At 34.0% G+C, this 17,706-nt stretch overlaps 1 protein-coding gene across 1 annotated transcript; it reads right to left on the reverse strand.

Moving 5' to 3' along the window:
* Positions 1-777: 777 nt before the first annotated feature.
* LOC101253373 (OVARIAN TUMOR DOMAIN-containing deubiquitinating enzyme 9) lies at positions 778-11,855 on the reverse strand. Its single transcript, XM_069297118.1, has 11 exons — positions 11,678-11,855; positions 11,261-11,597; positions 11,041-11,186; positions 9,162-9,235; positions 7,981-8,035; positions 6,803-6,877; positions 6,439-6,512; positions 6,314-6,362; positions 2,450-2,534; positions 1,562-1,618; positions 778-1,064 (listed from the first exon to the last, which is right to left on the reverse strand). Exons 2-11 carry the CDS (start codon positions 11,589-11,591, stop codon positions 1,012-1,014), a joined length of 999 nt encoding a protein of 332 aa, XP_069153219.1. The 5' UTR covers positions 11,592-11,597; positions 11,678-11,855; the 3' UTR covers positions 778-1,011.
* Between the last annotated feature and the right edge of the window lie 5,851 nt (positions 11,856-17,706).

Here is a 17,706-nt window from a genome sequence, read left to right on the forward strand (position 1 = left end):
ACTAATTGAAATATGTTTCTTCTCAATTGAATATGTTAGAAGCGACATTTGTTGGAGACTTCCTCTTCTAATGACGTAGAATGAAACTCAACTATGAGACATAATCAATATTTTGGTCACTAAAATATTAGATTGACCTAAAAATCTATTGATTCAATTGGTTAAGAAAAAGACAAAAATAATTAATCTTCAGCTTCTTTCCGTTACGAAAAAGACAAATTATGTACGCCCACACCTTCCAATCATTCTTAGTTTCAATAAGCAACAATGTCTAAGAATTTTTATATTTTTCAAGAACTTCTTGTAGCAAGTAATGAAATTATGCAGAATAACTTTTGTTGATAGTCACGTTAACTGCTCATGTTTTCATAACATCCATTAGTTTTTTGACAATATCTAACAAAAGGATGAAGATTGCTCACTTTAAAATATTTAAAGGATGTTTTATGGTAAGAATAATACTTTAAGAATGTAGTTTAAGTCTGAGGTATAGTCAAAGGATAACTGAATTCATAAATTATGGTCAACAAACAATACGAGCCGACATTTCTGCTAGAAATGATACTTTAAGGATGTAGTTTAAGTATGGGGAATAGTTGAAGAATGTTTTTGACCAAAAACTTTAAAATTTGATTATGTTCATACTTTGGCCTATTTGATTCTTTTTTCGCGTTACTTAGGTTCCAAACCTCCTCAACTTTTTCCTTGAGGCAGGATGACGACAACCTTGGACAACATCAAATTTAATTTACTTTGAAATGGAAAGCGAAAACAAAATAAAACACAAAAGCAGCATTGTGTATAGATAAATTAATAATGAAAGAGATAACTAAATGAAATGATATATATATACACAAAGAATGAAAGCCGTAAATTGGCAAAACTGTAGTATACCTCAGAGAAGTGAATAAAATATGTACAATCTGGAGTTAAATTGTTGTCACAGAGCTCCTAATTCTTGTGATTATTAGGTGTGCACTGTTCCTAAAGAAAGCTGGCTGTCCAGGTTTCTCAACCAAGCTGCCACCATTTTTTTCTTGTTTTTATTTCTCCAGCAGGATACTCTGTAATAAATTGGCAATGAGTAACGAGTACTGCAATTTATTTCCCTACCGCTACTGCAACAGCTAATCAGATAAACAAGCTTCAAGTATACCAGTTCAACCTAAATGGTTACTGAACTTGGAGCTAATTGTCTTCATGGACTTCCAATTAGGCACTATGAGATGAAGTGTCAGGGGAGAATCATTGATTTAGCAAACAAAAGATAAAACCAATATCTCGACGAATGTGGAATAGCAGTACTACTTTTTCTATTTCAAAACCTTGGCAAATGCGGAAGAGATTTGAAGGTAGAGTTCAAGATTTAGGGAGCTCTCAGGAAGTTGTAAATTTCCATCAGACGCTAATTAGAAGAAACTTCTCTAGTAGGCAAAAGATATGTTGAAACAAAAATAAATGTAATACCAATATCTGTTCAATAAAATAGCATGGCTTTTACAGGGACATAACAATTCTCTAACACAACTAGAAAAAAGAAGAAAAAAAAAAGTTCATTTACCTCCTTGTGGATAGATTGAATTGTAGTGCACTTCAGCCCAAAAGCTCAAAATAATGACTGCATAAATTGAGAAGGCAAATCATCTAGTCTTTCATATAGAGGATGAAAAGAAAGAGAAGGAGGTGCTACTAATAATGTAATAAATTAGTAACTCTGATGATATTGATTCGTCCCTCTCACGGAAAAATAAAGGAGATGGACCAAACATCCATGACATATGATCCATTTCATAAATTAAATCGACCTGGTAAGTCATTCAGCATGATTATGTTGTATTATAAACAATTTAAAGGATCTAAACAAACTACCTACACTCATTTTCGCTTGAATTTTCATGGCATTAAAGGATAATCAAAAGATTAAGCTTATGTGTAGCTATGTAGAAAAGATTCAGCTTTGTCCTCACGACCATCAACTCTCCTATGTCTACGGAGACACAAACTCCTCACCGTTGATCGGAACAACAAGTTTGCTGTGTGGCCACAAAGGTGAATTTTATCTGCAACTGCAACACAAAGATTTGTATGAAGTACCAGTTTCCTGGTGAGGATCTCGATGCACTAGTTTCCCTTATTGATGACGATGCGAGCCTATGGTATCACACTGGGTTGGGTTAGGAAAATGAGTAGAGTGTCGGTGGGTTATTTTTTTAATGAGTTCAATTTGGTGACGTGGACGTCTAACAAGAGGCAATGTGGCAAAGTTGGTTTTACAAAACCACTATTTGAGAACTAATGGCAGAAATGAGCCTGTTATGTAACGGAAATGGCATAAATGAGCCAAAATGAGCCATTTCTAATAGTTCGATGGAATATTTGAGTCTTTTCCCTTGATATATAAAAATGTACACAGAAAATAATCATTGATGAAAAAAAAATGAAGACTTACTTCTGTTTGACTTCAGACTTTGTGGAAGAATCTCAATGTAGCAGGTGTCCTTAAATGATGTAATGACAAACATCTTAACACCATACTGTAATAACATTAAGATAATCATTAGTCAACATTTGAAAATTTAAAATGCACTTTTGAACTGAGAGAATAGTAGATCATCATTGTATTCATATGATAATAGTCAATAGTTGAGAGAAATTAGGATCTTCCGGGTAAGGAAAATTGAAGGAGAAATGACTGAAAGGAATCAACCAAAGGTCTCTTTCCTTTTTTAGGATACCAACTGGGGAACTCAAAACCATTCATCAAGGACTGAGATTCCTCAGGAAGAAAAATCAGAATCGATCTATGCGGATTAAATCCTAAAAAGCGGTGACAGCCTTAATCAACTGCTTCAGGCAAAAAATTGGGGTTTCGGAGAGCATAAAAGAGCACATCCATGTCATGCATCGTTCTCCAGAACAAAGTGAACAATGAGTCCCGATAAATTATAATAGCAACATTTGTTGTCTAACTTTTTTATGGTTCTCTTAGAGTTATAGTGCTTTTCTACATTAAGTATTTATTTTAAGTAAAATAGAAATGATAACCGTTGCTTTCAAAATGCAAAATGAATTTGAAAAGAATTGCTTGTGAATCAAAAAATCTGGAAGAAAGATAACATAGAGAACATAATTAAGTAAATAAAAATGTGATCTCCAACCGATCAAGCTCTTAGATAAGGTCACACACTTCAAAGGTATCAAAGCAGGCTGAGATGATTGGTTCGAGCCTCACCACCAGCATTATAAAAAGAAGGCTTGATACATAGACTGCGCCTTGAAGTTGTCCCCAAATCCCTGTTACATAATTGTTGACCACGAGAATCGTCTTCTACACCTAAACATTTTTTTTAATGATAATGGAAACCTACCGCTACTACCCTTGGAGTTTTAACACCCAAACATTTCAAACGAGTGTCGATTACACACCTTACCACCTATTGTCACACTTGTGTTGAGACACAGAACTGACGAGTGAAATCTAAAAAAAGATCTATCTTTAAATGATATTCGTTTATTTTAACGGAAAAAATCGATTAGTTTTTTCACCTTCTTTATTCACCAGAGCCACCTCCTCTTAACCATTGCCATAACTACCAGCCAAAAATCACAAGTTTCCACCTTAAAATTATATCCATCAGTTATTTCACACCAGAAAGGTACCATAATTCTACTGCATAATTCATCTCCTATTTGCCAATTCTATAAAGAACTCAAGCGTGTGAAGTAACAGGAGGTAGAAATGGTCAGTGGAGAAAATTCTGGCCAAGATCCAGAGAATGGCTCTACTATCTCATATGAGGGATTTGATATCACCAATTTACCCATATGCAGTAAACAGCTAGTAGGAAGGAAGTCCCAAAATATGTAAATTTAAATTTCTATGCAGGTCTCTCTTTCACTCAGCCGGAAAAATTCTGGGTTTGTAAATCAGTTGCAAGTGAGGAGGAGGATGGAGTTTGAGAGTTCTAGTCCTATTTTTTTGGATTAAATGTAAATCTGGAATTGGGACTAAAATTGATTTAAGTTCCTATGTTTTGGTTTCAATAGGAAGGTGATGGTTCTGGGTTTTCTGGTGGTTTGCGGCTGTGCGGTTGCACTAATGAAGAAAAAAGATGAAGGGAGGATGGCTAAGGGGTATGATTGTAATAGTAATTGCAAGTGTTTTATCTTTAAAAAATTAATGACACAAATCACACCATTGTTAGAGCGTGAATATAAACCCTGTTCTCTGAAGTGGTTAAACACAAAAGGGTGTAAAAGCTACAGTTTAAACAAATTTTGGTGTCTAGGGTAATTATGTGGTCAAGGGGTGCGTAACAGAAATAAGGGGACAACCTCAGGAGAATGTATGTATTAAGCCTAAAAAGAATTTCCACAAGTTTGACCCATGAAAAAGAATGGCCCGCACGGGAAGGAACATGTTGAGAATACAATTAAGTGAATAAAAGTGTACTATGACTAACAAATTAACCTTTTAGATGAATATAACTAAGCAAATAAAAGTGGTATCCCTATAACAGCGATGAGATAGTCACACACTTAATCAGGTAACTAAATCTTTTACACACAGAGGTTAGAAACACCAAATTTTGGAAACAAGGAATAAGATGATTTACATTTTAGAATCATTACAGAACAACATATTGATTCTAAAGTAAGCAAGTCTTAAACCTTTTGAAACCCTGTATTAAAATCTAAAAAAAGTTCCTGCTTTAGAGGGTTGTTCTTCTTGCTGCTGATTTCTAGTTCTATAATATAACATGTTTTTTTTGTTTTTGATAATTGAGAAATCCGTATGTGACCCGCCCTTTGGACCAATTACAGCCTTCTAATTTTTGGGGATAATGGGCCTGCCCCTCTATCCTTATCCACTTAAATACCGGCTTTGTTTTGCATGGTGTGGAGCTTGAACCTGCAATCTAAGCCACAAATCCTCCACCTTTTGCCACTCGCGCTAGGCCTTGGGGGCAAAATAACATGTTATCACTATCAGTTTTGGCATTTGTTGCATGGGTGACGACTAAAGGGCCACAATGTGAATAACTAATTTCATCGAGCAATCATTACGAAGAGCCCTAAATTAAATTCTCCTTGTACTTGTTTGCAAAAAAACAAAATCAGCCCAAATTTCTTCTGGTTGATGGAAGTCAACAAAGAATGTTTCCTGACACAGAACACAGTTCTAGGCTTATGTTTGTCTTCTATATAATTGTTGTAGGTTTTGTGCTCCACTCATAAATGAACCAAAAATAACAAAGCAAAGGAATGATATCATAAGCAAATCTACTTTCAGATTCCTCAACATGCTTCCCCTGAAATTCCTAATAACAGATTTTATCAGGTTACAATTCTCAGTTCTTTTGAATTTATAATGTTTTGTTTGCCCATGATATATATCCAATTTCAGATCTTTCTGAGTTTTATTTTTTCTAGCTAGAGCCTAGAATAACAAGGTTACAAAAACAGAATTCAGAAATTCTTAGTCAAGAAACTACAGTTCATACACAGAAGAGGTCAGAGAAAGAATTTACATCAAGAAGACCTAAATCCATCAACAAGAATTGGGACAACGACTTGGAACCCAAAGTAACTCAAGCCAGGGGCAATCTCCCTCTCTGAAAAATTAAGAAGCCATTGGCAATTGCGGTAAATCCAGGGGTTTTACTTAGAATCGGAAGAGCTCATATTTTTGTCATTACACAAGCTCTTCCTGTTATAGTATTTTGAGAGCGGCTTTATGCCAAAATTTCATAACGTCTCATTCAGACACACATTTAAGCCATCAAAGCTACTGGGATCAAGAGCAAATACTGGCAGGGTCGACTCATTTAATACAAAGTCACTTCACTTGATCTTATAAACAGATTGTCTAAAAATGATAAGAACTTTTCAATGCCTACTTCTCACTGTTCATTGTTTTAAAGAGAACTATTATATTGTACAACATACAATAGCACTGAAGACCTCACGAAGAATGGAATCTATCTAAATATGTCATTAAGAGCTTTCTTCTCTAAAGAAGATCCATCCTCTAATAAGTACTGAAGCCGGCTTATTCAAACAGGAGTAACCTGACTAAGCAAGCACCAGACCTCTGTTTAATCAAGAATGGCACTGAAGCAAGCTTGTAAATGGTTGACTTCTAATGCCCCATCGTATAACCAATCAATTTCCACAGATCTCACAACTACCACTGTAGCCCAAATTTTGGTGTTCCACTCAATCTAATTACAGTTCCAAATAAATCAGTTCAACAAATTATTATGGAAACACAAAAACACCAGAACACAAAGGATAGGGAAGAGAACAATACTGAATCTGCAGCAGCCTGCAAAGTTACATGATCACCCCATTCGCCAGCCCTGTTAGAAGGACCAATCCAATAAGAGCATAATCATAAAATAAGAAAGACAAACTGAAAGAAGCTTCAGGCATTACTTGCTCATTTTCTTCAAGTATTCATCATAGACCATTGGAACATAACCCTCATACAACTCCCTATGGGACTTGAGCTGATAAAAACAATAATTAGAAGTAACCAATAGCTACAAAGAAGTGAATTGAATGACGTGATCACAATGCACAACCATGATTTAATTTAACTTTGTATTAGAATAGGTATGCATATGTAAATTTTGTCCTGATTGGCACCTCTTTGCTACACTTCCCCAGTTCTGTTTTTTGGAAGCTGGATGCAGCCCTTCTGCTGAGATGCAACTATTTTTTTCTCTTTTTTTAACGGCTAACATGCAACTATAGTATTGAAATGATGTTGCAACTAACAAAATTTTTTGAGAAATACCTGTTTAACAACTTGTTCCCTCACAAATTTGTGATGCTCAGTACTGCGATATATTTGGTCCGACAGTGAGCGGAACTGCAAATATGTCATAAAGCATTACATAAGTTAACAAATATTACCTCATATATCATGTGTAATAGTGGAAACGATAAGATTTGAGAAAACACAGTTGTAAATGGCCTATCTCTGATACAACTGAAATGGAAGTAGAAAAGTTTTACCTCTTCCATCCTCTGCAATATCCTCTCAGGGCTGACACTCCAAAAGATAGATCTCTCAACTTTTTTTTTCCTCACCTAAAGTGAAAATCTAAGCTCACCCCCCCCCCCTCTCCCCCCCAACCCCCAAAAATAAATAAATAAATAAAAGACAGACACAAAACCATCTGGTAATTTACTAAACAAAAATTCTCATATAGATTGGAACATGTGATGACAGCATCAAAAGAGATAGGAATACAGGCAGAAAATGAAGGGGATAGATTGAAGCAAAGGACAGAGAAATGGATACATGAAAGCAACAGGTCATATTTCCTTGGATTCCATTGGATGCGGCACTCAGCAGAATAATACAGAATAGACTTTAATATTTTCAGCCAACGACAGAGAGCCATGGAAAAAGCTAAAGAAAAGAAAAGAGAGAGATGCATTTTACAGAGATTTGAAAAAAGCTATTTTACTCTCATAAGGATTTGTTTGGTTCACATTCACATGGGATAAAGAGAAATAATCATGGACAGAATGTGGGAGTATTTATTTTAGTGTTTGGTTGGATCTTTGTATCCAGTATACGCAAATCTGGGATAAAATCCTAGGATTGCTAATCCCGAAATAAAACAACCAAATGACAAATGTACCCTTCTCCAAAAAATTTCTCCAAAGTCCTTCAGGAAAGTCAAAGTTAAAACTAATAATAAAAGTTTATTCAACTTTATCTACAAAACCAACACATGTTTATATGCTATAGATCCCATTCTTAACCAATGAACCAAACATCTTCCAAAAAGAAAGTATATTCACTAAATAATCCCATATTATAATCCCGGTGTAACTTCTTTACAAACCAAACGAGCCCTTAACAATTAACGTATAGTGATTTTTGTCCCAAAAAGAGGAGTAACTCTATTACAATATTCCTATTAATCAGCAAGAAGTTATTAAAAGAGAAAATAAACTGACCTGACAATTGCCATCTCCAGAAACTTTTAACTCAACTAGATCATATACTTCCAACCTAGAAAAAAAAGTGCTTCTCTTAAACATCCATCCATCATTATGCAGAAGGTACAAATAAGAAGAAATTATTTCTATAATCCCTCCAGATATTACTTGGTTACATGAACTGTGCTCAGCCGCGTAGACAAAAGTACAACACATGGTTTTCCACATTTAATAAAATCCATTGAATGTAATAATTTTCATATGGAATAACATGGTTATTTTTGCAACGTTTATGACAAAACGCTTCGAAATGAAGTTCAAGAGGAAATGTTGAGCTAGGGAACAGTTGACACAAAAAATGTAAAGTCCCATAAAATTAAATATTTAATGCTATTTAATGGTATGGATTGTTTTGAGCGACCTCGAGGTGTGCCCACGCTCACATGAGGGTTGTGGAATCTTTGGGGCACATCGACATACTTATGGTACATGGTAGAAGTGATTCAAAGTGACAAGTTAAGGAAAGAAATGGAAAAAATGGAAAGAAGAACCAACACTTAGTCACAGACACCCTCAGGTTGTCGCACACGCAGCTAGCGAAGTGCCTGGCATGGGGGTTGGCTAAATTGGGGAGGCACTGTAATCCCCTCCATAGTGTGGAGGAGGGAAAAGAGCTTCCATCGTGAGCCTTAACACAAGTGGAGCAGAACAGGAGAAAGAGAGAGAACATGCCACGCTCATGTTTTTCGATTTGAACCCAACTTATGTTTTTAGTATTCTTGAGGTTATTATAAGCCAAATGTTTTACCATAAAAGCTTCAGATGTCCAAGTGATGATATATGTGAACGAAGGTTAATGAAATGGGCAGACAGGTTTATGTGGTTCGTTTGGGGCGAGTTACGGCTACAGGTAGCAGTCAAATTCGTTCCTTTTAGGATGCGACACAAAACACTGGCTTGAGTAGAGTTAAAATGCATTTCTTTAATGAAGTCCATATGAATTTGAAACTTCCAATTATGACGGCTTAAATTTTGCTAATACTTCTCAGTTAGGCAAAACTTGTTCATATGCAAGTCCATCGCTAGCTTGAAGAAGACAAAGATAAAGAATACCAGACTGGAAAAGTAACATAACTCATCTGACAAGTTTGAAGTTCTTTTGCTAGCAAAAGCTACCAGTTGAGAGAAGTTAAAGTTACCTGTCCATCAGCCTTTGATGATCGGATTTGGCTTCATCTACTGAGGGTATATCTCCATTAATTTTGGGAACATGCTGTAGAAACCAGGGAACAGAGTTAAAAGTAATTCCAGTTGTTCTAAATGATGGCATAAAAACAAAAACAGGAAAGCGGAAAAACGGTAGTTCAAGAATCATACTACACAAACAGCAGAAAATAATGAAGATGGATGCCATGATATCACAAACTATTATCAGGTGACCAGATAGAGAAAAATCTTTTAAGCATTTCTCAAGCACACGGGTAACTAAAAGGATTCTAAGCATAAGGAGTTAAAGTGATAAGTTTTCTAGTATTCCATTTGAAAAGATTAGTTACCCAAAGGTAAGTCAAGATTGGCTCAATCACATCTGACCTGTTAATATTTCTAATCTAGTCTACCATATCTCTTTTGCATAAAGTAACAGAGCTTCATATAGGCAATTACATAGATGGCCCCTTTAAGTTGTGCACACTACACAACGACCAAATAGACACTTAAACTTCATCAAAGTTCAGATTGACACCTCTACTTGGCACAGGTATGCCTCGTGAAGACACGAGTTCACGAGACCTCACACGTGTATTAGAATTATGGTTGGCATGTCATACAGACAAATTAACACGTGTATCCTTCACGAGGTGTTCTTGAGGCGCATCTGTGCCATGTAGATGTGTCTATTTAGTCTTTTTTAGAGTTATAGTGCTTATTTGGTTGTTGTGGACAACTTAAAGAAGCATCTAGGTTTTTACTTTTTCGTTTTCTGAATAAAAGAAATTGGAGATTGAAAATACGGGAAAAAAAACTTCCTCTACTGCGTCAAGAAACAAGCACCCAATTCTCATAGATCTCAAGAGGCAAGAATGGAACAAAGAAGCGAAAAGAGTCAATTTTATCCTACGGAAATCATAAAAGCCAATGTCATGTGCTTCCTTCCTTCCAAAATAAAATGTCAAATACAAAATTTTTAAGGCATATTTTATTTTTATTTTGAAATAGGTAACCTTGTATTATATCACAAAACAGTACAACCTACTGAAACCATATATACAGATGTCTCCTTTACCACTGTTTAGAAAGACACATTTTTCTTCTTTAGACAAGAAGGAATACTTTCAAAGAAGAAGCAATTTCTTCGGTCAAAACAACATGTGTGGCAATCTCCCTTTCCCTCTCTTGGCTTCTCAAATCCCCCCTCCCCCCCCCCCCCTCCCCAAGCTTCAATTAAGTGAACATGGAACTGCCATTAATGCTTATCTGATATTTTATTTCCTAGATATGGATGGGAAAACATGAGCATTACGCTACTCTTAAGGTCGGTTGACGTTTAACTGTCTCTCTTCCCCATAACCCTGTACACTAAATTGTTTCTGCCTTCATTGCCAACAAATATACCCTAATAAAAAGGTTATAAAGCCAAAACCTCACCTTCCACTCATCCACCAGCAGACTCTACTCGAAGTCTCCCCATATGCCTGTTCACTAAATTGTTTCTGCCTTCTTTTTTGCCACCAACATACGCTACTAAATAAGCGCGAAAGCCGAAACCCTCTCCCTTTCTCTTTTGTACCAACAGATACTACTAAACAGCAAGAAGGAAGGACCGTACTGTACTTTGCCAGAGGGTATCAAAAGATAGTGGCTCACTATGAGTAGTCGTGATTGCAACACCAGAAGCACACCACACCCAACACAAAAGTGAAAAGCAAGCAGTAACCTCAATTTCCAAACATGAGTAACATGTCCCTTTTGATTTATGGACCATCATTGGCATCAAAAAATAATTCAATCAATATAATAATTCAGACTATAATTAGAAAGAATCCCTCCATAATCAGTAGAGTAACAAGTAAAACTTACAGGGATGGCATCCAACTGATTCAAACGCTTGCCAACTTCACCATCAAGAAGAGATTCATCCTCTATCTCTGGTGACTCCCAATTGGATGATGTACCTGTAAGAGGGCAAAATCCAGTACTATCTGCGTCTTCCTGAATGCCATCGACTGCTGCACATCCAAAAAAAATAAATCAACATAAGTATGCAAACCAGAAACACAAAACTTCTCCTATTCCTTACCGAAATTGGAAAACGTTGTAGAGGGTGCAGCCCAATCCTGAGCAAGAACTGATGCTTTTCGATGTTGTTCTTCATCAGTGTGTGAAGATCCTATGGATTCGTCGAGTGAAAGCCGTGATAGTTCCTCCTGAAGAGCATGGGCAATTATCTCATCATTCTCGACGTTAATATGCATAGGCTGAGCATAACCTTCAGTTGCATACCCAAGCTGAGAAAAATCTGTGTCATATTGAGTAACAGTTCGGAGAGAACCACCATTGTTTATACCGCAAACATCAATAAGGTTGAGATTCCACCTGACTACGTCAGGATCTAGCTCATAAAGAGTCATAAATTCCTGCAAATCAACAAACAATTGAGTCAACAATTTTTTTCCCAAAAGATTTTATTATCAACTACATAACTGAACAAACGAACCTTTGAATTTGAATTTGAATTTGAATTGGAGATAGATAAAAAAAAAATCAAACTTGCGAGAGAAAACGAAAACAATCGAAGCGTGAAATCAGAAAAGATTGAATCAGAAACATTCTTTTGAATGAAAAAGGTAAGGGAAGGGAAGGGGGTAAAGGGCCGAATTTCCGCACCACCTAATCTTCTGAAACTGATTTTTTGGCAGAAAAAATAAATACCAAGTTGCGCCGCCAATCGACACGTGGATAAAAAATTGGTGCAGACGCTTTTTTAGTTCATGTTTCAAGTTCCAAAATTAAACCATGACCTAAAAATCAATTGCAAAATTAGTTTATTTATATTTTTTCTATTTCAAATTAAGATATTTCACACATTTAAAGAGAAAAATATAAGCCATAATTTAACTTTAAGTTTTTATTTTATTTTTAATAATAATTATTAAAAAATTTAATGATTAAAATAACTAGACATTAATGGCTAACTAATGAATGATAAAATTGAAAGAATATTTTAAAAGTAGTCTTGAAAATTGAACAATTTGAAAAATGAAAAAATGTATCAACAATCCAATTAATTTGAAATGAAGGGAAAAATGATTTATCGTATATATAATTGGTGAATGAATTAATATTTTATACTTCTTGTCTTTAATTATTGGCCCACTTTTTTTTAGTTGTCTTAATTATTTATTCATATTAACAAATCAAGAAAGGACAAAAAAATTTCATATTATACGCTTCATTAATTATTTTGAGAAATGTAAAATTTCTTGAAAATCTTAAATTTTTTAATTCATCAACTTCATAATTAATATGGATTAAATAGTAAATTGTCTGTGTTAATCAATATTTTCTTAATAGATATGTCAATTCAAAAGTGGACAAATAATTAGGGACACGAAAAATTAATGACTTGTTAATATAGGGTGAATTTACTCAATTTTTTAATTAAATAAAAATGATTGTCCCTATTTAGTTGTCCACTTTAGAAATGACACACATATTAAGATAGCAATAATTAGCATAGTGAAATTACAATTTTACCCTTGTTAATTATGGTTTCAAAAAATATAAATTAAAACTTGGGACATGTTAAAAAAGAATTTGTCTTTCTTGATTTATCAAAATAGACAAGTAAATAGGGACAACTAAAAGAGGAAATATGGACAACTAAATAGTAATAATCCATTAACACTTTTCCGATTCAATTTAACGGTTAGTTCGATTTTTACATGCCCATAATTCTGGCCTAGAAGGAACAGTCAATGACATTTCTAGTCCCACCATGAATCCTCATACACAGGAATATATGTGAAACCAATAAGATAAATATTCTAATCTTGAATGTTTTTGTTTCCATAAATAAATTATAAATATTGATAAAAATATATATAAGTAAAATTATTTATAAAAATAATATATTATACATGTATGATACTAATAAAATATATGCATATAATTTATCGGTCGGGTTCGATTATTTTCTATATTTTTTTTATAAAATCAAAATCAAACCAAATACTATCATCTCTTAAGAATCTAATACCAAACCAGATCAAATCAAAAATCAAAAAAAAATTAATTTATTTTATCGGTTTGTCTTGACTTTTCAGTTTGGATCGGTATTTCTTCCAAACTGTGAACACCCCTAGACTTAGGTGTATTTAGTTGTCATAATTCAAAGTGCACCCTAGATGTAACATGTCGTATAAGATCCCTAGAAACCCTACACAAGCCACTTGGCATACATATATACAACATAATAGAGGAAAAAAATCTCATCAAAAATAAAGAGTTTGACATATAAGTGAAAGTACAATAAAGTCTTGACAAGCCAGCTATTACGTCAATATGAGTAATCGGGATGTAACATTTATACCACATACTAAGCATAAAAACTGAAAACATAAGAAAAGCAATTAATGTATTAATGTCCTCGAAGTATGGGGATTCACCAAGAATTTAATCTCTATGATGATCAACTAGCCACGAACGATAGGAGAAGAGTCATCATGCCCTACATTAGTGGATAATGTAAGCACATGTACGTATTAGTACATGAAATGTACTAAGTATGAGAGGAATGCAATAAAACATGAGACATGATCATAAGGAGACATAATCGAAAACATGATACGCATGACCAAACTAGCATAGTAAAAACCTTTAAATCGGATCATAATCATAAATATGGTAAATTCATCTTGAAATCATAAGAAAAGCATCATGAAACTTTTTGTAGGTAACTTAGTTCATTTTTTGGAATATTAGCTTTAACCGATAATAAATCATGCGAGGTATACACATAATCCTGTGTTACTCCCACATCGAGTAGGAAGATTCTAGTTTCCAAGGTAGAACCATGTATCATGCCATATACTATATGTGAATCCACTAGTTAGATCATTTAAGACAAACTCATGGGGGCGCATAGTTTGGAACTAAAGGTTGTTATTAGAGACTATCGTATTTTAGCCTCCACCTCAAAGTTCTCTTGGTTCTATGTAAAATTCCAAATGAATAGTCATTTCATTAAGTCGTCATCGTACATGTAAAAATATGATTCAATTAGTAATCTAAGCTTAAACACCGTAGAGTAGCTCATTAAATCTTGAATAGAGTCTAAGTGAGAAAACCTTTCACCAAGCAATGATTCCTTAATGTGAGAAAACCTTTCATTATTTCATTAATGTCAATTTTATAGACACATAGATCATAAAACCTTTCTTTTCATATATCATGCACAAGTTCATGAAAACTTCATTCGTTGATTCAAAGTTTCTCTTCAAATTCATGCAAAATAAGGTTCATGATCAAAATTATAGACCATGCATAATTTTATATGGAATTAGTTGAAAATAAAGCATGTAATTGAGTCCAAATCATAAAAATAATATCATAATTAATCAACTGAATCCATAAAAATAGAACCCACGAGGAATTGAATGGAAATCTAATCAATTTTGAGAAATGGAATTGGAGAATTGAAGAAACTTTAGGGACTCAATGTGTTAATGGAACCCATTGATGAACTCCCTACATACCTTGATTGAAGCCTTAAGCAATGATGAATAAAGAATACTTGATCTTGAAGAACCCTAGATTCTTCTTCCTTGATCTACACAGTGGATTTTTGAAGAGAAATTTTGAGAGGGTTTTGAAAATTTGAGGGAATGAAAGAGTTGGGGAAATTTGTAAGGGTGGATGGTAGTTACAGGGCTTAGAATTATGGTCAAAACTACATATAATAGGTATTATATGCATAGGAAAAAACTAATAGCTCTGAATTAAAAATGAATGAACCCCATTACAGAAGTCTTGACAGACCGTTCATCCTTCCACAAATCGTTGAGGCATTCGTGAAGGTGAGTATCTAGGGTTTTGTTTAAAAGTGGGTCAATGGGTTGTGGACCAATTCACTATCCGTGAACTCACTCATTAAACTAGTCCTAAAAATTTCAACACTAGCTTTAACTCCACGGCTCGATCTACAGCTCATGCACCCCTCGATGAAAAATCACAAGATAACGTACTTTTAAGCAACATTCTTTCCCAAACGAACTTAATAATTTCTAAGGAGTTACTATTTGTTATACCACATATATATCAATCATCTCCTTTTGTAGATTGCAACATTCTCTCGGTATAGTTTTGGTGCCCCAACCACTTGCCATTCGACTTGTAACAGTCGTATTGCTTAGGGTATAACAATAACAATAATAATAATAATAATAATAATAATAATAATAATAATAATAATAATAATGTTAGATTTTTAAAAGGTGTGAATGGAAAATGAAGAGTTGCGACTTTTATGAATAGTTGTGACTTTTATGAAAAGTAGAGAATTTTATGAAAAGTTGTGACTTTTATGAAAAATAGCGAATTTTATGGAAAGTTATGATTTTTACGAAAGGTGACTATCTTTCTAAAAGATTGTGACTTTTTCAAATGTTTGTGACCTTTCCGGTAAGGCACAATAAGAACCTTTTCGCACTATCCTTTGTTTTATATAAATTGAGGGATTTCCTCTCATTTTAATATAGAATTCATGGACTTCTTCTTCAACTACTAAATCTAGTATTCTAAGTGTACTTTACTACCGTTGAGTGGTTCCTGACACCGAAGTTTTTGGTATCTATATTCTGGTGATTGAGATCATTTTACCCTGCGAGGTCATATTCCAAATCAAATATCGGATACTAGAGGGGAATAATTTCCTTAAGGGGACACTGTGAGTTCAGTGGACTTGATCTTTTTTCCATTAAAAATTTTCCAGATTCTGGTACGTGTTTTACAAATTTTAGATTTGTGATTAATTTCAGTTCTTCTATTCTTTTGTTCTTCACTAGTTCATTAATCTTGATAAATCCGTGTTTCTGAAAAGTTTGTTGGAATCAGTAAGATTCTTTAGACACATATTAACAACAATTCTTCTTTAAAAAAATATTTCGTATATTTTTTTAAATATGTTTCTGATTCTAGTTTCGCTACATCTTTTAATTTTCTAGTTGTGAAAATGTTCTTAAACTTTGTTGTCTTACAAAGATGTTCAAAGTTTTGTTCTAATATGTTTGGAATACAAGATGAACAACAATCTTAAGGAAATTAATATACTGTTAGTATTTTTCGTATTCTACTGATTGAGAGAATCTGATCATGGAAGTAGAAGATAAATGCATTACTTCTTTATAATTCGTTGCTTCGTTTAGCAAGGTCAAAGTGAGAATGTAACAAAAAAATTTATGGTATTCCGTTTAAAGATTACCAGGTAAACTTCTTATTAATTATCTAAAGAGGAAAATAGTTTCTAAGAGTTATCATCTTTGATTTTTTTTATTATGTGTATCTTTGGAAAAAGATCTGCAAATCATATGTTCTGGAATGAATGTTACTTCGCAAATATTGTTGCTTTTAAAATTTTTTAGTTTGAAAAAATGAGAGATGCATATTTTTGTTTGATAAAATAGTATGTCAAAATATTGTAGTTGGAAGACTATTTGATAAGAAAAATATTTCGATGTGATAAAGAATATGTGTTATTCTGTTTGGAGAAAAAAGACTTTTGTAGTTTTGTACTCCATGAGAAATGTTAGTGTGTCTGATTTTTGTAGACCAAAAACTTTTGTGGTTTTTCTACTCTAGATAAATTGGACTATGCAATTGGTTTGAAGAATATGAAAACTTCACATAATAAGTCAGTGTTGTACTTTTGATTTTCTATAAACTTCAATATATTAGAAATAAATTGTATAATTTTTTGTCCTTATTGTTAGTATTTAAAATACTAAGTGGTATGTCTATTTATGTGTCACGACCTAAATCGGGCCGTGACTGGCACCCACACTTACCCTCCTATGTGAGCGAACCAACCAATCTAAACCTTAACATTTTAATATAATATCAATAGAAAGTAATGCGGAAGACTTAAACTCATTAATAAAAACCAATTCAATAACTTCTAAAAACTCAACAACTATTATTATCCCCAAAATCTGGAAGTCATCATCACAAGAACATCTACTTCAAATTACTAAATCTAAGAGTATCTAAGAAGCTAAAATACATAAACAGCTAGTCCATGCCGGGACTTCAAGGCATCAAGACATGAAGAAGAAGATCCAGTCCAAGCTAGAAGCGTTAGCTCACCCTGAAATCCGGTGTAATGAAGACTGGCTAGAGTTGCGGTTGAGTTGAAGACGAAGGTACGTTTGCTGCACTCCACAATGAACAAAAGAAAACATATACAAGTAGGGGTCAGTACAAACACAAGTACTGAGTAGGTATCATCGGCCAACTCAAAATAGAAAACAGTATATATCAGATAACATCATAAAATTAACTAATATCCTTAGCATGCAGCATTTACAATTACCATAACCCTTGGTTACAACACCAAGCTCATCAATGAGGACTCGCGCCTCCCCATCATACTCATTTGGGAATTAGGTTCATTAAACTGAGTATATTAACATATTTCAAGATTCATTCTCTTTACTAATCCTGGTGTCGGAACGTGACACTCCGATCCTC

Source organism: Solanum lycopersicum, chromosome 4 (genome assembly GCF_036512215.1).
Source record: "Solanum lycopersicum chromosome 4, SLM_r2.1".
NCBI lineage: Eukaryota > Viridiplantae > Streptophyta > Magnoliopsida > Solanales > Solanaceae > Solanum > Solanum lycopersicum.